This window comes from Somniosus microcephalus, unplaced genomic scaffold (assembly GCF_052327205.1).
Source record: "Somniosus microcephalus isolate GS21.2 unplaced genomic scaffold, FLI_Smic_1.0 unresolved_chr5, whole genome shotgun sequence".
Classification (NCBI taxonomy): Eukaryota; Metazoa; Chordata; class Chondrichthyes; order Squaliformes; family Somniosidae; genus Somniosus; species Somniosus microcephalus.
In genome coordinates this window covers 44685346-44709490 of record NW_028225183.1, presented here as the reverse complement: position 1 = coordinate 44709490, position 24145 = coordinate 44685346, and the positions used below count along the sequence as shown (strand labels likewise).

At 43.3% G+C, this 24145-nt stretch overlaps 1 protein-coding gene across 1 annotated transcript; it reads left to right on the top strand.

Moving 5' to 3' along the window:
* The first annotated feature begins 758 nt into the window (after window positions 1-758).
* Window positions 759-1275, top strand: LOC147088074 (histone H2A type 2-C-like). The gene has a single exon (XM_085977890.1). It carries the CDS (start codon window positions 886-888, stop codon window positions 1273-1275), a length of 390 nt encoding a protein of 129 aa, XP_085834016.1. The 5' UTR covers window positions 759-885.
* The last annotated feature ends 22870 nt before the right edge of the window (window positions 1276-24145 follow it).

The following is a 24145-nucleotide window of genomic DNA, read 5'->3' as shown; positions in this document are numbered from 1 at the left end:
TGTTTGAGAACGTTTGAAGTTCCAGCTGTAGATTTAGTTTTGAATTCTCAGATAAGCAGTTTCATTGACCGGATCGACTTTAGCGTCGCTGTTGTATTTCCCGCCCAGCAAACTACAAACACGGTCCTTGGTTGCACTTTGCTCTCAGACACGTTTATTTGTTTTGGGGATGAGACTCGATTTCGGTCACCTCGTTTTCTGTCAAGACCTTTTCTTTTTTTTAAAGCCAGTTGGGAGTCAATCTGTTTATTCACCGGAGGTTTGCTGCAGTGTAATAACCCAGAATGGGGTTTCTTAGAGACCAGAACGCGGTCAGTTTGAACACTCTGTCCATCTTCTCTTCTCACAGCAGGACTCCCAGTTCTGGTTTCACTCCCGCAGCAGCGCCTGTGCAAAGGATCGATCGATAATCTGTGAATCTCACTTTTACACAGATTGAGCTGGAATGTGTCCCGTTACAAAATCAATGGGGATTGAATCCCGCCCGTGACAAGTTGAAATTGAATCCGAAATTAATCCTGATTGTAACAGCCTGGAATTTGCAAGGGGGAGATGTCATACAAAAGACATTTTAAAAATGTTCAGAAATCGTTGGATAATAGTGAATTTATTAACTTAATTCGCTGGTATACTGGCCTAGGAAAATATTGGCGGGCTGTTTGAAATTAAAAAATCGTTGGCGGTCTGCCTGTTGATGACAGTTATTTTCGCTCTCTTTTCATTGGCGGGAAAAGCAGACTGTGATTGGTCACCGGAAAACACCAATGAAAGCCACCACAGATTGACCAATCACAAGTTCGCCTCTCTTCATTCCTCCAGAAGGTATAAGAAGGGCAGATGTGGAAGGAGACTTTCATTCTTTCTCTGAACGAGTGAATTGTGGAAATGTCTGGAAGAGGAAAAACCGGCGGTAAAGCTCGGGCCAAGGCTAAGTCTCGATCATCCCGGGCCGGACTGCAGTTCCCTGTGGGCCGTGTTCACAGGCTCCTGCGAAAGGGCAACTACGCTGAGCGTGTGGGTGCCGGAGCCCCGGTCTACATGGCTGCTGTGCTCGAGTATCTGACCGCTGAAATCCTGGAGCTGGCCGGCAACGCGGCCCGTGACAACAAGAAGACCCGCATCATCCCCAGACACCTGCAGCTGGCCATCCGCAACGACGAGGAGCTCAACAGGCTGTTGGGAAAGGTGACCATCGCTCAGGGCGGGGTGCTGCCTAATATCCAGGCGGTGCTGCTGCCCAAGAAAACCAGCACTGCCAGCCCCAAGAGCAAGTAAAGCGGACAAGATTCAATCTAATAACCCAAAGGCTCTTTTCAGAGCCACCCACTGTATCTGTGAAAGGGCTGTTTACTGTAATGTTCTATGGCTCACAATTATCCCAAATCTAATTTAACATGTTAAATCTTAAATTCTACTTTGAATTTCAATTACAGCAGTTTTGTCCAGTAAGTTATCTATCCATCACTCACCTGACAATCAAACAGTCATACCGTCACAGAGTGACAGATACAATAGCTATCCTGTATTGACGAATATTCCTCACTCACATGCAGTACCTGTGAGTGAGCGCCAGTGCTTTTCCTAGACTCACCTGTCAATCCCACACTGACACAGTACCAGAGAGTGACAGATAATGTATCTAGTATAGCCTCATCAGACATTTAAAAATGTCACATTGTACTAGACAGTGTCAGATACAGTATCTCATTTTCCACCAGCCAATCAGACACTGACAATACAGGGGGTGACATATGTCTATCATATGCACTTTTGTCAATCCCAGAATGACACATTGTACCAGAGTGACAGAGACAGTGCCTTTCCTATACTCCCTGTCCGTCCAACACTGACCCACTGTACCAGACAGTGACAGATACAGTATCCCATATTCAGCAGTGAATCTCACATTGGCATCTAGTACCAGAGTGACAGAGACAGTGTCTATCCCACAATCAATGATCAACCACACTGTTCACACTAGAATCGGGTGAGCGCGTCCATCTGCTTTTAATGGTTGTTTGGAGTTCTCAGCTTGACCAATAAATACTTGGCAATGGTTTTAAGCTGAACATTAGCACGGTGCTGACATATTTTCTCCCTGAAATAAAATGGTTTCTGCTGAATAATTGTCTCTTGTTGCAGCACTCACTTTCAGCCAGGAGATGGCACCAACCTCTAATAGTTTGGAGTGTGCGGATTGTGTCCACACATCCAGACCGCTGTGTGTATGGTGCTGTCCGGGGAGATGGCCAAGCACGGGGTGGCAAAGTTCGCCATCTCCAAGTAAAACTCCACAATTTACTGACAAAATACCCAGAAAACACAACGACTCTTTTAAGAGCCACCCACAACCTATGTCTGTCTTTGTCGAATACAATAATTATAAATAAAAGTCTGTCTTTCAATTTGGTGGAATGTTTAAAACTTAATATAACATTGATCAATTGAGGCCAACAGTTAATTCTGTTAAGGAAATGGATTCCAATCAAGCGACCAATCCGAAGTAGCCTCAGGTTATAGCGGGCTCCAACAGTTAGAACTGGAGACATTACAGTCCATCCAATGACTTTACTTAAACCCTTGAATTCCACAATCCCCGACAGTATCTGTGCAGGAAGCAAACTTCAGAAGGAGAATAATCTCACAAGTTGGCCTCTTGTCACAGCAGCTCCGATTAACCTATTGTGATGTTGAAAGCTCCGGTTCCCCGTTACACCATCTGTCTGATATATAAAAGCTGAATGCAAACATAGAAACATAGAAAAATAGGAGCAGGAGTAGGCCATTCGGCCCTTCGAGCCTGCTCCACCATTCAAGGTGATCCTGGCTGTCCCTCTATCTCAATACCATATTCCCGTTCTCTCCCCATACCCCTTGATGCCTTTTGTGTTTAGAAATCTCTCTATACCCTCCTTTAATATATTCAGTGAATTGGCCTCCACAGCCTTCTGTGGTAGAGAATTCCAACAGGTTCACCACCCTCTGAGTGAAGACATTTCTCCTCATTGCAGTCCTAAATGTCATACCCCGTATCCTGAGACAATGACCCGTCATTCTAGACCCCCCAGCCAGGGGAAACATCCTCTCTTCATTCAGTCTGTCTAGCCCGGTCAGAATTTTATAAGTTTCAATGAGATCCCCCCTCATTCTTCTAAACTCTAGTGAATACTGGCCTAGTCGACCCAATCTCTCCTCACACGACAGTCCTGCCATCCCAGGAATCACTCTGGTGAACCTTCGTTGCACTCCCTCCATGGCAAGTATATCCTTTATTAGGTAATATTGTTTGGTGATGCCTTGGATGATGTCACCAAGGACTTTACGGTGGCACTTGGCTCCGCCCTTTTCCCAGTCCGTTTCCTTATTTTGCACTTACAGACCTGACAATTCTTATTCAGGCAAATAAAATGAATGATACAGTCTCGCCGTCCTGGTGAATTCATGAAGCCAGCCCGGATCTGATTGAGAAAGGCAGAGTGTGAGAGAGGCTGGGAGGAGACAGAATCAGAGTGACAGACAGAGCAGAGACAGCGTCCTCTGAGCTTCAGCTCCGCCTCCAGCTCTCACGCTTCAGCTCCTCCCCCTTTCCCCACACAGTGGTTCAGCCGACAGGAAGGGCCCCTGCGAGCCCCCCTACCCCAGCTCTGCCAGCGGGGGCCGTTTCCTCTGTGCTCAGCTGATGATCGTTGAACACATCGGGGAGCGGAGATATCACAGGCCCGAGTAAACAGCACATCCCACTGGGACTGTGTCCACAGATGGGCATTGAGTCGGGGTAAGTTCAGCAGCAGACGGGGACTGATGAAAGAGGCTTAGTGGAGCAGGAACTAGTTCCGGAACTTGTAGTGAGTGGGAGAAGGGAGAGGGCAATCTCCGGCTGTGTTTGTACTGAGTTAGGTAACATTGAATAAAATCAACTCGCTCTTTCAAATCATTGCTGCTTTCTTCACCCAAAGCAGGAGTGAATGTTCCTGATTCAGTTCCAGTCTCACCGTGTTTGTTGTTCTCGGACAGTGAACAGTGGAAACACAGCCTGAATGTCAGGATGTGGGCAGTTTCACAAAGAGCTTCCATTGCAGGCAGCAGGAGAGAAGTGTGAAAGGAGACATTTCAAAACATCGTTATTTTGTTCCGGTGCGTTGACTTCTCCAGAACCGTGTTGCTGGTGATTGAGAGTTACATTGTCGCTCCACCAGATACATCAGGACCCGGGCTCTGTGGCAGTCTGTTAAATACACAGGCCCTCAACTCACTTTCAGTAGACTGAAAACAATTGTTTGTACAGACCAGGTGCCTGTGGTTGTATTCCAAGAAGCGTTCCTGAAATTTATATTTCGTCCCTTGGGAATTGGAGATATAAACCTGGACTGTGCCAATCGGATGGTCCCATTCATGGTCCAGTGCTGGGTTTGGGTTGTGTCTGGATGCTGATAACTTAATATAGAACCGTCCTACACAACTGGTGTGGAGAATCTGAGTGCCGCTGTACTGCAGTGAGGTCAGACAATGACACTCTTTGTATCGCGGTTGCCCCTCTACAGATATTTTATTTATTATAAACATACATGTTAATTATAACTTTATTTTTATATGCTACCAGCACCTGCCCATATATTACAACTAATATTGTTCTCTTATTAATCTCGTATCAAAATACTTCACTGAGCCAGAATAAACGTAATCTTTCCTCCACCCGGAACACAAGGAACAGTGCAGGCAGCTCCTTCTCACACACAGTAAGTACATTATCACTCACAGAGTGCAGAGACACAGAACTGGCCTCAATCCTATTATCACAGGCAGCAGAAGCAGTCAGTCCCACAGTAATCCTAATTCCTAGAGTTTCATTATAAATCCCACAGTCACTTGCAGCAGTGGAATAGATGTTGTTTCAATGTCCAAACATATCTCACTGACAGGCAGATCCATTTTCTCTCCCTTACACACACGAACAGAGAGACACTGATATGGAGTCAATGCCCGCTGCTGGCTGTATAGAATCATAGAGAGTTACAGCACGGAAGGAGGCCATTTCGGCCCATCGTGTCTGCACCGGCCAACAGAGTAAAACATACACTCACATAACAGTGACCGGCAGATATGACTAAAATCCACATTTCTGTACAAGAAACTGGCAGGTTCTTATTAGAATCCACAATCACATACTGGAAACTGACAGTTAGAGAGTAACACTCACTCACAAATACCAGAAACTGGCAGATACTGAATAAAACACACATTCCCATATTGGAAACTGACAGTTAGAGAGTAACACTCACTCACAAATACCAGAAACTGGCAGATACTGAAGAAAACACACATTCCCATATTGGAAACTGACAGTTAGAGAGTAACACTCACTCACAAATACCAGAAACTGGCAGATACTGAATAAAACACACATTCCCACATTGGAAACTGACAGATACAGTGTAAAACCCACACTCACATAACAAAGACAGGCAGGTGTAAACATTTACAAGCTCTTCCATAGGAGAAACTGATTGATACAGAATTAAACCCACATTCACGTACATGAAACTGACAGGTACAGAAAAAAAACCCAAACTCACAAATCAGAAACTGACAGATACAGAGTCAAACCCGCACTCCCATCCCAGAGAGTGGCAACTGTCGAGTAAAATCAACTCTCACATAAAAGACACTGACTGATACAGTGTCAAACAAACACGCACATACCAGAAATTGAGAGGTACTGATTAAAACCCACACTCACAGAACATAAATAGACAGATGCAGTGCAAAACCAAGGCTAACACACCAGAAACTGATAGGTAAAGTATAAAGTCCCCCTCAAATACGAGGAAATGAAAGTTGTACTACTCACATCCCAGAGCATGAACGATACAGAGGAAAACCACACTCACATACAAGAGAATGACAGGTACAGAGTGAAATCCACACTCACATACCAGAAACTCACAGGTATAGGGTAAAATCCACACTCACATACAAGAGAATGACAGGTACAGAGTGAAATCCACACTCACATACCAAAAACTCACAGGTATAGGGTAAAATCCACACTCACATACAAGAGAATGACAGGTACAGAGTGAAATCCACACTCACATAACTGAAACTCACAGGTATAGGGTAAAATCCACACTCCCATAACAGAAACTGACAGGTACAGAGTGAAATCCATACTCACATACCAGAAACTCACAGGTATAGGGTAAAATCCACACTCACATACCAGAGACTGACAGGTACAGAGTGAAATCCATACTCAGATACCAGAAACTCACAGGTATAGGGTAAAATCCACACTCACATACCAGAGACTGACAGGTACAGAGTGAAATCCACACTCACAGACCAGAAACTCACAGGTATAGGGTAAAATGCACACTCTCATAACAGAAACTGACAGGTACAGAGTGAAATCCATACTCACATACCAGAAACTCACAGGTACAGGGTAAAATGCACACTCACATAACAGAAACTGACAGGTACAGAGTGAAATCCATACTCACATACCAGAAACTCACAGGTATAGGGTAAAATCCACACTCACATAACAGAGACTGACAGGTACAGAGTGAAATCCACACTCACATACCAGAAACTCACAGGTATAGGGTAAAATCCACACTCACCTAAAAGAGACTGACAGGTACAGAGTGAAATCCATACTCACATATCAGAAACTCACAGGTATAGGGTAAAATCCACACTCACATAACAGAGACTGACAGATACAGAGTGAAATCCATACTCACATACCAGAAACTCACAGGTATAGGGTAAAATCCACACTCCCATACCAGAGACTGACAGGTACAGAGTGAAATCCATACTCACATACCAGAAACTCACAGGTATAGGGTAAAATCCACACTCCCATACCAGAGACTGACAGGTACAGAGTGAAATCCATACTCACATACCAGAAACTCACAAGTATAGGGTAAAAGCCACACTCCCATACCAGAGACTGACAGGAACAGAGTGAAATCCATACTCACATACCAGAAACTCACAGGTATAGGGTAAAATCCACACTCCCATACCAGAGACTGAGAGGTACAGAGTGAAATCCAAACTCACATACCAGAAACTCACAGGTATAGGGTAAAATCCACACTCACATACCAGAGACTGACAGGTACAGAGTGAAATCCACACTCACATACCAGAAACTCACAGGTATAGTGTAAAATCCACACTCACATAACAGAGACTGACAGGTACAGAGTGAAATCCATACTCACATACCAGAAACTCACAGGTATAGGGTAAAATCCACACTCACATACCAGAGACTGACAGGTACAGAGTGAAATCCACACTCACATACCAGAAACTCACAGGTATAGGGTAAAATCCACACTCACATAACAGAGACTGACAGGTACAGAGTGAAATCCATACTCACATACCAGAAACTCACAGGTATTGGGTAAAATCCACACTCACATACCAGAGACTGACAGGTACAGAGTGAAATCCATACTCATATACCAGAAACTCACAGGTATAGGGTAAAATCCACACTCACATAACAGAAACTGACAGGTACAGAGTGAAATCCATGCTCACATACCAGAAACTCACAGGTATAGTGTAAAATCCACACTCACATACAAGAGAATGACAGGTACAGAGTGAAATCCATACTCACATACCAGAAACTCACAGGTATAGGGTAAAATCCACACTCACATAACAGAGACTGACAGGTACAGAGTGAAATCCATACTCACATAGCAGAAACGCACAGGTATAGGGTAAAATCCACACTCACCTAAAAGAGACTGACAGGTACAGAGTGAAATCCATACTCACATACCAGAAACTCACAGGTATAGGGTAAAATCCACACTCACATACCAGAGACTGACAGGTACAGAGTGAAATCCATACTCACATACCAGAAGCTCACAAGTATAGGGTAAAATCCACACTCACATACCAGAGACTGACAGGTACAGAGTGAAATCCATCCTCACATACCAGAAACTCACAGGTATAGGGTAAAATCCGCACTCACATATCAGAGACTGACAGGTACAGAGTGAAATCCATACTCACATTCCAGAAACTCACAGGTATAGGGTAAAATCCACACTCACATACCAGAGACTGACAGGTGCAGAGTGAAATCCATACTCACATACCAGAAACTCACAGGTATAGGGTAAAATTCACACTCACATAACAGAAACTGACAGGTACAGAGTGAAATCCATACTCACATACCAGAAACTCACAGGTATAGGGTAAAATCCACACTCACATACCAGAGACTGACAGGTACAGAGTGAAATCCATACTCACATACCAGAAACTCACAGGTATAGGGTAAAATCCACACTCACATACCAGAGACTGACAGGTACAGAGTGAAATCCACACTCACATACCAGAAACTCACAGGTATAGGGTAAAATCCACACTCACATACCAGAAACTGACAGGTACAGAGTGAAATCCATACTCACATACCAGAAACTCACAGGTATAGGGTAAAATCCACACTCCCATAACAGAAACTGACAGGTACAGAGTGAAATCCATACTCACATACCAGAAACTCACAGGTATAGGGTAAAATCCACACTCACATACCAGAGACTGACAGGTACAGAGTGAAATCCATACTCACATACCAGAAACTCACAGGTACAGAGTGAAATCCATACTCACATACCAGAAACTCACAGGTACAGAGTGAAATCCATACTCACATACCAGAGACTGACAGGTACAGAGTGAAATCCATACTCACATACCAGAAACTCACAGGTACAGAGTGAAATCCACACTCACATACCAGAGACTGACAGGTACAGAGTGAAATCCATACTCACATACCAGAAACTCACAGGTACAGAGTGAAATCCATACTCACATACCAGAGACTGACAGGTACAGAGTGAAATCCACACTCACATACCAGAAACTCACAGGTACAGAGTGAAATCCATATTCACATACCAGAGACTGACAGGTATAGGGTAAAATCCACACTCACATAACAGAAACTGACAGGTACAGAGTGAAATCCATACTCACATACCAGAATCTCACAGGTATAGGGTAAAATCCACACTCACATACCAGAGACTGACAGGTACAGAGTGAAATCCATACTCACATACCAGAAACTCACAGGTACAGAGTGAAATCCATACTCACATACCAGAAACTCACAGGTACAGAGTGAAATCCATACTCACATACCAGAGACTGACAGGTACAGAGTGAAATCCATACTCACATACCAGAAACTCACAGGTACAGAGTGAAATCCACACTCACATACCAGAGACTGACAGGTACAGAGTGAAATCCATACTCACATACCAGAAACTCACAGGTATAGGGTAAAATCCACACTCTCATAACAGAAACTGACAGGTACAGAGTGAAATCCATACTCACATACCAGAAACTCACAGGTATAGGGTAAAATCCACACTCACATAACAGAATCTCACAGGTATAGGGTAAAATCCACACTCACATAACAGAAACTGACAGGTACAGAGTGAAATCCATACTCACATACCAGAAACTCACAGGTATAGGGTAAAATCCACACTCACATACCAGAGACTGACAGGTACAGAGTGAAATCCACACTCACATACCAGAAACTCACAGGTATAGGGTAAAATCCACACTCACATAACAGAGACTGACAGGTACAGAGTGAAATCCACACTCACATACCAGAAACTCACAGGTATAGGGTAAAATCCACACTCACCTAAAAGAGACTGACAGGTACAGAGTGAAATCCATACTCACATACCAGAAACTCACAGGTATAGGGTAAAATCCACACTCCCATACCAGAGACTGACAGGTACAGAGTGAAATCCATACTCACATACCAGAAACTCACAAGTATAGGGTAAAAGCCACACTCCCATACCAGAGACTGACAGGTACAGAGTGAAATCCATACTCACATACCAGAAACTCACAGGTATAGGGTAAAATCCACACTCACATAACAGAGACTGACAGGTACAGAGTGAAATCCATACTCACATACCAGAAACTCACAGGTATAGGGTAAAATCCACACTCACACAACAGAGACTGACAGGTACAGAGTGAAATCCATACTCACATACCAGAAACTCACAGGTATAGGGTAAAATCCACACTCCCATACCAGAAACTGACAGGTACAGAGTGAAATCCATGCTCACATACCAGAAACTCACAGGTATAGGGTAAAATCCACACTCACATACCAGAGACTGACAGGTACAGAGTGAAATCCATACTCACATACCAGAAACTGACAGGTACAGAGTGAAATCCATGCTCACATACCAGAAACTCACAGGTATAGGGTAAAATCCACACTCCCATACCAGAAACTGACAGGTACAGAGTGAAATCCACACTCACATACCAGAAACTCACAGGTATAGGGTAAAATCCACACTCACATACCAGAGACTGACAGGTACAGAGTGAAATCCATACTCACATACCAGAAACTCACAGGTATAGGGTAAAATCCACACTCACATACCAGAGACTGACAGGTACAGAGTGAAATCCATACTCATATACCAGAAACTCACAGGTATAGGGTAAAATCCACACTCACATAACAGAAACTGACAGGTACAGAGTGAAATCCATGCTCACATACCAGAAACTCACAGGTATAGTGTAAAATCCACACTCACATACAAGAGAATGACAGGTACAGAGTGAAATCCATACTCACATACCAGAAACTCACAGGTATAGGGTAAAATCCACACTCACATAACAGAGACTGACAGGTACAGAGTGAAATCCATACTCACATAGCAGAAACGCACAGGTATAGGGTAAAATCCACACTCACTTAAAAGAGACTGACAGGTACAGAGTGAAATCCATACTCACATACCAGAAACTCACAGGTATAGGGTAAAATCCACACTCACATACCAGAGACTGACAGGTACAGAGTGAAATCCATACTCACATACCAGAAGCTCACAAGTATAGGGTAAAATCCACACTCACATACCAGAGACTGACAGGTACAGAGTGAAATCCATCCTCACATACCAGAAACTCACAGGTATAGGGTAAAATCCACACTCACATATCAGAGACTGACAGGTACAGAGTGAAATCCATACTCACATTCCAGAAACTCACAGGTATAGGGTAAAATCCACACTCACATACCAGAGACTGACAGGTGCAGAGTGAAATCCATACTCACATACCAGAAACTCACAGGTATAGGGTAAAATTCACACTCACATAACAGAAACTGACAGGTACAGAGTGAAATCCATACTCACATACCAGAAACTCACAGGTATAGGGTAAAATCCACACTCACATACCAGAGACTGACAGGTACAGAGTGAAATCCATACTCACATACCAGAAACTCACAGGTATAGGGTAAAATCCACACTCACATACCAGAGACTGACAGGTACAGAGTGAAATCCACACTCACATACCAGAAACTCACAGGTATAGGGTAAAATCCACACTCACATACCAGAAACTGACAGGTACAGAGTGAAATCCATACTCACATACCAGAAACTCACAGGTATAGGGTAAAATCCACACTCCCATAACAGAAACTGACAGGTACAGAGTGAAATCCATACTCACATACCAGAAACTCACAGGTATAGGGTAAAATCCACACTCACATACCAGAGACTGACAGGTACAGAGTGAAATCCATACTCACATACCAGAAACTCACAGGTACAGAGTGAAATCCATACTCACATACCAGAAACTCACAGGTACAGAGTGAAATCCATACTCACATACCAGAGACTGACAGGTACAGAGTGAAATCCATACTCACATACCAGAAACTCACAGGTACAGAGTGAAATCCACACTCACATACCAGAGACTGACAGGTACAGAGTGAAATCCATACTCACATACCAGAAACTCACAGGTACAGAGTGAAATCCATACTCACATACCAGAGACTGACAGGTACAGAGTGAAATCCACACTCACATACCAGAAACTCACAGGTACAGAGTGAAATCCATATTCACATACCAGAGACTGACAGGTATAGGGTAAAATCCACACTCACATAACAGAAACTGACAGGTACAGAGTGAAATCCATACTCACATACCAGAATCTCACAGGTATAGGGTAAAATCCACACTCACATACCAGAGACTGACAGGTACAGAGTGAAATCCATACTCACATACCAGAAACTCACAGGTACAGAGTGAAATCCATACTCACATACCAGAAACTCACAGGTACAGAGTGAAATCCATACTCACATACCAGAGACTGACAGGTACAGAGTGAAATCCATACTCACATACCAGAAACTCACAGGTACAGAGTGAAATCCACACTCACATACCAGAGACTGACAGGTACAGAGTGAAATCCATACTCACATACCAGAAACTCACAGGTATAGGGTAAAATCCACACTCTCATAACAGAAACTGACAGGTACAGAGTGAAATCCATACTCACATACCAGAAACTCACAGGTATAGGGTAAAATCCACACTCACATAACAGAATCTCACAGGTATAGGGTAAAATCCACACTCACATAACAGAAACTGACAGGTACAGAGTGAAATCCATACTCACATACCAGAAACTCACAGGTATAGGGTAAAATCCACACTCACATACCAGAGACTGACAGGTACAGAGTGAAATCCACACTCACATACCAGAAACTCACAGGTATAGGGTAAAATCCACACTCACATAACAGAGACTGACAGGTACAGAGTGAAATCCACACTCACATACCAGAAACTCACAGGTATAGGGTAAAATCCACACTCACCTAAAAGAGACTGACAGGTACAGAGTGAAATCCATACTCACATACCAGAAACTCACAGGTATAGGGTAAAATCCACACTCCCATACCAGAGACTGACAGGTACAGAGTGAAATCCATACTCACATACCAGAAACTCACAAGTATAGGGTAAAAGCCACACTCCCATACCAGAGACTGACAGGTACAGAGTGAAATCCATACTCACATACCAGAAACTCACAGGTATAGGGTAAAATCCACACTCACATAACAGAGACTGACAGGTACAGAGTGAAATCCATACTCACATACCAGAAACTCACAGGTATAGGGTAAAATCCACACTCACACAACAGAGACTGACAGGTACAGAGTGAAATCCATACTCACATACCAGAAACTCACAGGTATAGGGTAAAATCCACACTCCCATACCAGAAACTGACAGGTACAGAGTGAAATCCATGCTCACATACCAGAAACTCACAGGTATAGGGTAAAATCCACACTCACATACCAGAGACTGACAGGTACAGAGTGAAATCCATACTCACATACCAGAAACTGACAGGTACAGAGTGAAATCCATGCTCACATACCAGAAACTCACAGGTATAGGGTAAAATCCACACTCCCATACCAGAAACTGACAGGTACAGAGTGAAATCCACACTCACATACCAGAAACTCACAGGTATAGGGTAAAATCCACACTCACATACCAGAGACTGACAGGTACAGAGTGAAATCCATACTCACATACCAGAAACTCACAGGTATAGGGTAAAATCCACACTCACATACCAGAGACTGACAGGTACAGAGTGAAATCCATACTCATATACCAGAAACTCACAGGTATAGGGTAAAATCCACACTCACATAACAGAAACTGACAGGTACAGAGTGAAATCCATGCTCACATACCAGAAACTCACAGGTATAGTGTAAAATCCACACTCACATACAAGAGAATGACAGGTACAGAGTGAAATCCATACTCACATACCAGAAACTCACAGGTATAGGGTAAAATCCACACTCACATAACAGAGACTGACAGGTACAGAGTGAAATCCATACTCACATAGCAGAAACGCACAGGTATAGGGTAAAATCCACACTCACCTAAAAGAGACTGACAGGTACAGAGTGAAATCCATACTCACATACCAGAAACTCACAGGTATAGGGTAAAATCCACACTCCCATACCAGAGACTGACAGGTACAGAGTGAAATCCATACTCACATACCAGAAACTCACAAGTATAGGGTAAAATCCACACTCACATACCAGAGACTGACAGGTACAGAGTGAAATCCATCCTCACATACCAGAAACTCACAGGTATAGGGTAAAATCCACACTCACATACCAGAGACTGACAGGTACAGAATGAAATCCATCCTCACATACCAGAAACTCACAGGTATAGGGTAAAATCCACACTCACATCCCAGAAACTGACAGGTACAGAGTGAAATCCATACTCACATACCAGAAACTCACAGGTATAGGGTAAAATCCACATTCACATGACAGAAACTGACAGATACAGAGTGAAATCCATACTCACATACCAGAAACTCACAGGTATAGGGAAAAATCCACACTCACATAACAGAAACTGACAGGTACAGAGTGAAATCCATACTCACATACCAGAAACTCACAGGTATAGGGTAAAATTCACACTCACATAACAGAAACTGATAGGTACAGAGTGAAATCCATACTCACATACCAGAAACTCACAGGTATAGGGTAAAATCCACACTCACATACCAGAGACTGACAGGTACAGAGTGAAATCCATACTCACATACCAGAAACTCACAGGTACAGAGTGAAATCCATATTCACATACCAGAGACTGACAGGTATAGGGTAAAATCCACACTCACATAACAGAAACTGACAGGTACAGAGTGAAATCCATACTCACATACCAGAAACTCACAGGTAGAGGGTAAAATCCACACTCACATACCAGAGACTGACAGGTACAGAGTGAAATCCATACTCACATACCAGAAACTCACAGGTACAGAGTGAAATCCATACTCACATACCAGAAACTCACAGGTACAGAGTGAAATCCATACTCACATACCAGAAACTCACAGGTATAGGGCAAAATCCACACTCCCATAACAGAAACTGACAGGTACAGAGTGAAATCCATACTCACATACCAGAAACTCACAGGTATAGGGTAAAATCCACACTCACATACCAGAGACTGACAGGTACAGAGTGAAATCCATACTCACATACCAGAAACTCACAGGTACAGAGTGAAATCCACACTCACATACCAGAGACTGACAGGTACAGAGTGAAATCCATACTCACAAAACAGAAACTCACAGGTATAGGGTAAATTCCACACTCACATACCAGAGACTGACAGGTACAGAGTGAAATCCATACTCACATACCTGAAACTCACAGGTACAGAGTGAAATCCATACTCACATACCAGAAACTCACAGGTACAGAGTGAAATCCATACTCACATACCAGAAACTCACAGGTATAGGGTAAAATCCACACTCCCATAACAGAAACTGACAGGTACAGAGTGAAATCCATACTCACATACCAGAAACTCACAGGTATAGGGTAAAATCCACACTCACATAACAGAAACTGACAGGTACAGAGTGAAATCCATACTCACATACCAGAAACTCACAGGTATAGGGTAAAATCCACACTCCCATACCAGAGACTGACAGGTACAGAGTGAAATCCACACTCACATACCAGAAACTCACAGGTATAGGGTAAAATCCACACTCACATACCAGAGACTGACAGGTACAGAGTGAAATCCATACTCACATACCAGAAACTCACAGGTATAGGGTAAAATCCACACTCACATACCAGAGACTGACAGGTACAGAGTGAAATCCATACTCACATACCAGAAACTCACAGGTACAGAGTGAAATCCACACTCACATACCAGAGACTGACAGGTACAGAGTGAAATCCACACTCACATACCAGAAACTCACAGGTATAGGGTAAAATCCACACTCACATAACAGAGACTGACAGGTACAGAGTGAAATCCACACTCACATACCAGAAACTCACAGGTATAGGGTAAAATCCACACTCACATACCAGAGACTGACAGGTACAGAGTGAAATCCATACTCACATACCAGAAACTCACAGGTATAGGGTAAAATCCACACTCACATACCAGAGACTGACAGGTACAGAGTGAAATCCATACTCACATACCAGAAACTTACAGGTATAGGGTAAAATCCACACTCACATAACAGAAACTGACAGGTACAGAGTGAAATCCATACTCACATACCAGAAACTCACAGGTATAGGGTAAAATCCACACTCACATAACAGAGACTGACAGGTACAGAGTGAAATCCATACTCCCATACCAGAAACTCACAGGTATAGGGTAAAATCCACACTCACATACCAGAGACTGACAGGTACAGAGTGAAATCCACACTCCCATACCAGAAACTCACAGGTATAGGGGAAAATCCACACTCCCATACCAGAAACTGACAGGTACAGAGTGAAATCCATACTCACATACCAGAAACTCACAGGTATAGGGTAAAATCCACACTCACATACCAGAGACTGACAGGTACAGAGTGAAATCCATACTCACATACCAGAAACTCACAGGTATAGGGTAAAATCCACACTCACATACCAGAAACTGACAGGTACAGAGTGAAATCCATACTCACATACCAGAAACTCACAGGTATAGGGTAAAATCCACACTCACATAACAGAAACTGACAGGTACAGAGTGAAATCCATACTCACATACCAGAAACTCACAGGTATAGGGTAAAATCCACACTCACATACCAGAGACTGACAGGTACAGAGTGAAATCCATACTCACATACCAGAAACTCACAGGTATAGGGTAAAATCCACACTCCCATACCAGAGACTGACAGGTACAGAGTGAAATCCACACTCACATACCAGAAACTCACAGGTATAGGGTAAAATCCACACTCCCATACCAGAGACTGACAGGTACAGAGTGAAATCCATACTCACATACCAGAAATTCACAGGTATAGGGTAAAATCCACACTCCCATAACAGAAACTGACAGGTACAGAGTGAAATCCACACTCACATACCAGAAACTCACAGGTATAGGGTAAAATCCACACTCACATAACAGAGACTGACAGGTACAGAGTGAAATCCACACTCACATACCAGAAACTCACAGGTATAGGGTAAAATCCACACTCACATACCAGAGACTGACAGGTACAGAGTGAAATCCATACTCACATACCAGAAACTCACAGGTATAGGGTAAAATCCACACTCACATACCAGAGACTGACAGGTACAGAGTGAAATCCATACTCACATACCAGAAACTTACAGGTATAGGGTAAAATCCACACTCACATAACAGAAACTGACAGGTACAGAGTGAAATCCATACTCACATACCAGAAACTCACAGGTATAGGGTAAAATCCACACTCACATACCAGAGACTGACAGGTACAGAGTGAAATCCATACTCACATACCAGAAACTCACAGGTATAGGGTAAAATCCACACTCACATACCAGAAACTGACAGGTACAGAGTGAAATCCATACTCACATACCAGAAACTCACAGGTATAGGGTAAAATCCACACTCACATAACAGAAACTGACAGGTACAGAGTGAAATCCATACTCACATACCAGAAACTCACAGGTATAGGGTAAAATCCACACTCCCATACCAGAGACTGACAGGTACAGAGTGAAATCCACACTCACATACCAGAAACTCACAGGTATAGGGTAAAATCCACACTCCCATACCAGAGACTGACAGGTACAGAGTGAAATCCATACTCACATACCAGAAACTCACAGGTATAGGGTAAAATCCACACTCCCATAACAGAAACTGACAGGTACAGAGTGAAATCCACACTCACATACCAGAAACTCACAGGTATAGGGTAAAATCCACACTCACATACCAGAGACTGACAGGTACAGAGTGAAATCCATACTCACATACCAGAAACTCACAGGTATAGGGTAAAATCCACACTCACATACCAGAAACTGACAGGTACAGAGTGAAATCCACACTCACATACCAGAAACTCACAGGTATAGGGTAAAATCCACACTCACATAACAGAAACTGACAGGTACAGAGTGAAATCCATACTCACATACCAGAAACTCACAGGTATAGGGTAAAATCCACACTCACATAACAGAAACTGACAGGTACAGAGTGAAATCCATACTCACATACCAGAAACTCACAGGTATAGGGTAAAATCCACACTCACATACCAGAGACTGACAGGTACAGAGTGAAATCCATACTCACATACCAGAAACTCACAGGTATAGGGTAAAATCCACACTCCCATAACAGAGACTGACAGGTACAGAGTGAAATCCATGCTCACATACCAGAAACTCACAGGTATAGGGTAAAATCCACACTCACATACCAGAAACTGACAGGTACAGAGTGAAATCCATACTCACATACCAGAAACTCACAGGTATAGGGTAAAATCCACACTCCCATACCAGAGACTGACAGGTACAGAGTGAAATCCACACTCACATACCAGAAACTCACAGTTATAGGGTAAAATCCACACTCACATACCAGAAACTGACAGGTACAGAGTGAAATCCATACTCACATACCAGAAACTCACAGGTATAGGGTAAAATCAACACTCACATAACAGAAACTGAGAGGTACAGAGTGAAATCCATACTCACATACCAGAAACTCACAGGTATAGGGTAAAATCCACACTCACATACCAGAAACTGACAGGTACAGAGTGAAATCCATACTCACATACCAGAAAGTCACAGGTATAGGGTAAAATCCACACTCACATAACAGAAACTGACAGGTACAGAGTGAAATCCATACTCACATACCAGAAACTCACAGGTATAGGGTAAAATCCACACTCCCATACCAGAAACTGACAGGTACAGAGTGAAATCCATACTCACATACCAGAAAGTCACAGGTATAGGGTAAAATCCACACTCCCATACCAGAGACTGACAGGTACAGAGTGAAATCCATACTCACATACCAGAAACTCACAGGTATAGGGTAAAATCCACACTCACATACCAGAGACTGACAGGTACAGAGTGAAATCCATACTCACATACCAGAAACTCACAGGTATAGGGTAAAATCCACACTCACATACCAGAGACTGACAGGTACAGAGTGAAATCCACACTCACATACCAGAAACTCACAGGTATAGGGTAAAATCCACACTCACATACCAGAAACTGACAGGTACAGAGTGAAATCCACACTCACATACCAGAAACTCACAGGTATAGGGTAAAATCCACACTCACATAACAGAAACTGACAGGTACAGAGTGAAATCCACACTCACATACCAGAAACTCACAGGTACAGAGTGAAATCCATACTCACATACCAGAAACTCACAGGTATAGGGTAAAATCCACACTCACATACCAGAGACTGACAGGTACAGAGTGAAATCCATACTCACATACCAGAAACTCACAGGTATAGGGTAAAATCCACACTCACATACCAGAGACTGACAGGTACAGAGTGAAATCCACACTCACATACCAGAAACTCACAGGTATAGGGTAAAATCCACACTCACATACCAGAAACTGACAGGTACAGAGTGAAATCCACACTCACATACCAGAAACTCACAGGTATAGGGTAAAATCCACACTCACATAACAGAAACTGACAGGTACAGAGTGAAATCCACACTCACATACCAGAAACTCACAGGTACAGAGTGAAATCCATACTCACATACCAGAAACTCACAGGTATAGGGTAAAATCCACACTCACATACCAGAGACTGACAGGTACAGAGTGAAATCCACACTCACATACCAGAAACTGAAAGAATTTAATACAGAGAAGTGGGAGGTGAGGCATTTTGGGAGCAGGAATAGAGAGAGGCAATATACACTTAATGAGACAGTTTTAAAGAGTGTGCAGGGTCAGAGGGACCTGGGAGTTAATGTGCATTGGTCCCTCTGAAGGTGGGGGGACATTTTGAGAGAGTGGTTAGCAATGCATATGGGATCTTGGGCTTCATATATAGAGGTATTGAGTACAAAAGTAGAGAAGTTATGCTGAACCTTTATAAAACACTGGTTAGTCCACAACTGGAGGACTGCATCCAGTTCTGGTCACCGCACTTTAGGAAGATTGTGAAGGCCCTTGAGAGGGTGCAGAGGAGATTTACCAGAATGGTTCTGGGGATCGCGGATCTTAGCTACAAGGACAGGTTGGAGAAGCTGGATTTGTTTTCATTAGAGCAAAGGTGGATGTGGTGTGATTTGATGGAGGTGTACAAGATTATGATGAGTTATGACAGGCTAGACGGGGAAAGGCTGTTCCCACTAGTTGATGATACAAGGACTAGGGGAGACAGATTTAAGATTTAAGGTTTTGGAGAAGAGATACAGGGGGGATGTGACCAAAAACTTTTTTACACAGTGATTGGTGATGACCTGGAACTCGCAGCCGACAGAAGTGGTGAAAGCGGAGACACGCAATGTTTTCAAGGGGAGACTGGATAGGCGTTTCTTAATTGGACAATTTACAAATCCTGCGGGAATAATCCACTTGGGGATCTCACAAGGAGCAGGGCGTTTCTCACACAGCGAAATATTTTAATTCTACACGAAAGAGACGCAAACACTGCGCTTGCACTCTAAACAGAAGTCTGCTCCGCCCCCTCTCCCCGCACAGTGTTTAAAGCGACAGGAAGCCCCGTGCGGGCTCCCCTCCCCCAGCTCTGCCAGCGGGGGCCGTTTCCTCTGTGCTCGGCTGATGATCGTTGAACACATCAGGGAATAAGGGAGCAAACAACAGCACATCACATTGGGTCTGTGTCCGCAGAATGGTTTTGGTTCAGGATAAATTCAGCAGCAGTCGGGAGACTGATTGAAAGAGGCAGAGTGGAACAGGAAGTAGTTCCGGAACATGGAGTGAGTGGGGGAAGGGAGAGGCCATTCTCGAGATCTGAGGCATTCTGTTAACTACTCAGGCCCTCAACTCGTTTTCAATAGATTAAAATCAATTTTTGTACAGCCCAGGTACCTGTGGTTATATTCCAGTAAGCCATCCTTGAAATGTACAGGTAGTTCCATGGGAATGGGAGATAAAAACCTGGACTGTGCCAATAGGGTGGTCCCATTCATGGTCCGGTGCTGGCTTTGGGTTGTGTCTGGATGCTGATAACTTACTATAGAACCGCCCTACACAGATGGTGTAGAGAATCTGAGTGCCGCTGTACTGCAGTGAGGTCAGACAATGACACTGTTAGTATCACGGTTTCTTCTCTCCAGGTACTTTACTTTATTATAAATAGACACATTAATTATAACATCACTTTTATATTCTACCCGCAGCTGTCCATAACTTATAACTAATATTGTTCTCATATTATTATTCTCGTAGCAAGATACTTCAGTGAGGCAGAATAAATGAGATAATTGCTCCACCCTGAACAAAAGGAGCATTGCAGGCAGCTCCTTCTCACACACAGTAAGTACATTATCACTCACAGAACGACAGATTGAGAATGAAACATAATCACTTCCAGTAACAGATTGATGACTGACAGATGCAGAGGAAAACCCACACTCCCACAACAGAGGTAGATGGTCACAGAGTAAAATCCACACTCCCAGACTACACAGAGACAGATAAACAGAAACTTACACTCACATACCAGATACAGACAGGTAGAGAGTGAAATCCAGTCATTCACCAGAAACTGAAAGGTACAGATAAGACCCACACTTGCATCCCGGTTAATGACAGATCCAGAGTGAAATCCACACTCACACACTTGAATAAAACACAAATTCTGACAGAATCTGACAGTTACAGAGGAAAATCCGCATGCACATTCCAGAGACTATATTAACAGAAATAAATCTTCTCTCACATCCCAGAGATTGAAAGCTGTAGAGTCAAACAAAACCTCACACAGCAGTGACTGACAGACACAGAGTAAAATCCATATTCTTGTAATAGAGATTGACAGGTACATAAAAAACCCACACACACATACCAGAAACTGACAGATAGAGAATAAAACCACACTCACATCCCAGAGTCTGACAGATAGAGAGTAAAACTCTCACGCACATCCAAGAGATGAGCAGAAATGGGATAACACTCACACTGATATCCCAGAGAGTGACAGATAATGACTAAAATCTACACTCCCTTACCAGGAACTGGCTGGTACTGTACTGAATAAAACCTTTACTCATATAACACAAACTGAGAGCTACAGCACAAAACCCGCACAAACATACAATAATCAGACAGGTACAGAACAAAATCCACACAGATACCAGAAACTGACAGGTACAGGACAGAACACAATTCACATAGCAGAAATTGACAGGAACAGAACAAAACCCCACTCAGATACCAGAAACTGACAGGTACAGCGTAAAATCACACTCACATACCAGAAACTGACAGGTACAGGTCATAACCCAAATCACATACCAGAAGCTGACAGGCACAGGATAAAACACACTCACTTACCAGAAATTGAGAGGTACAGGATATAACCACACTCACAAACCAGAAACTGACAGGTACTTGATATAACCACACTCACAAACCAGAAACTGACAGGTACATAAGAACATAAGAAGTAGGAGCAGGAGTAGGCCATACGGCCACTCGGGCCTGCTCCGCCATTCAATAGGATCATGGCTGATCCGAATCTAGACTCACGTCCACTTCCCTGCCCTCTCCCCGTAACCTCTAATTCCCTTATGTGCTAGGAAACTGTCTATCTCCATTTTAAATTTATTCAATGTTGCAGCTTCCACAGCTCTCTGGGGTAGCAAATTCCATAGATTTACTACCCTCGGAGTGAAGAAGTTTCTCCTCGTCTCAGTTTTGAATGCGCAGCCCCTTATTCCTAGATTATGCCCCCTAGTTCTAGTCTCACCCGTCAGTGGAAACATCCTCCCCGCATCCACCCGATCAAGGCCACTCACAATCTTATATGTTTCGATAAGATCATCTCTCATTCTTCTGAACTCCAATGAGTAGAGTCCCAACCTACTCAACCTTTCCTCATACGTCAACCCCCTCATCTCCGGAATCAACTGAGTGAACCTTCTCTGAACCGCCTCGAGAGCAAGTATAACTTTTCTTAAATATGGAAATCAAAACTGCACGCAGTATTCCAGGTGTGGCCTCACCAATGCCCTGTATAACTGCAGCAAGACTTTCCTGTTTTTATACTCCATCCCCCTTGCATTAAAAGCCAAGATTCCATTGGCCTTCCTGATCACCTGCTGCACCTGCATACTAATTATTGTGTTTCATGCACCAGAACCCCCAGATCACTTTGCAGTTTCTCTCCATTTAGATAATAACTTGCTCTTTGATTTTTCTGCCGAAGTGCATAACCTCACACTTTCCAACAGGTACAGGACAATACCACACTCACGTACCAGAAACTGACAGGTACAGGAAATAACCACACTCACATACCAGAAACTGACAGGTACTGGACAAAACCCCACTCACATACCAGAAACTGACAGGTACTGGACAAAATCCCACTAACATACCAGAAACTGACAGGTGCAGAACAAAACCCCACTCACATACCAGAAAATGACAGGTATAGGACAACACCACACTCACATACCAGAAACTGACAGGTACAGGACAAAATCCCACTCACATACCAGAAACTGACAGGTACAGGACAAAATCCCACTCACATACCAGAAACAGACAGGTACAGAACAGAATTTCACTAACTTACCTGAAGCTGGCAGGTAGAGGGAAAAAACACTGACATACCAGTAACTGACAGGTACAGCACAACGTCCCACTCACATACCAGAAACTGACAATACAGATTCAAATAGACACTGACGTACAAGAAACTGACAGGTACTGATTAAAACCCACTCTCACATAACATAAATTGACAAGTACGGTGCAAAACCTGGGGTAACTCACCAGAAACTGAAAGGTACAGAAAAAAATCCCCCTCAAATATGAGGAAATGAAAGTTGCAGTGTACACACTCACATCCCAGAGCATGAACGATACAGAGGAAAACCACACTTGCATACCAGAGACTGACAGGTACAGAGTGAAATCCATACTCACATACCAGAAACTCACAGGTATAGGGTAAAATCCACAATCACGTACCAGAGATTAAGAAATAGACAGTGAAAGCCAGACTCGCATACCACAGATTGAGAGATACAGAGTAAA

Bases quoted from the DNA above. Each gene is read 5' to 3' on its own strand.
- LOC147088074 (XM_085977890.1), top strand. From the start codon at position 886: ATGTCTGGAAGAGGAAAAACCGGCGGTAAAGCTCGGGCCAAGGCTAAG.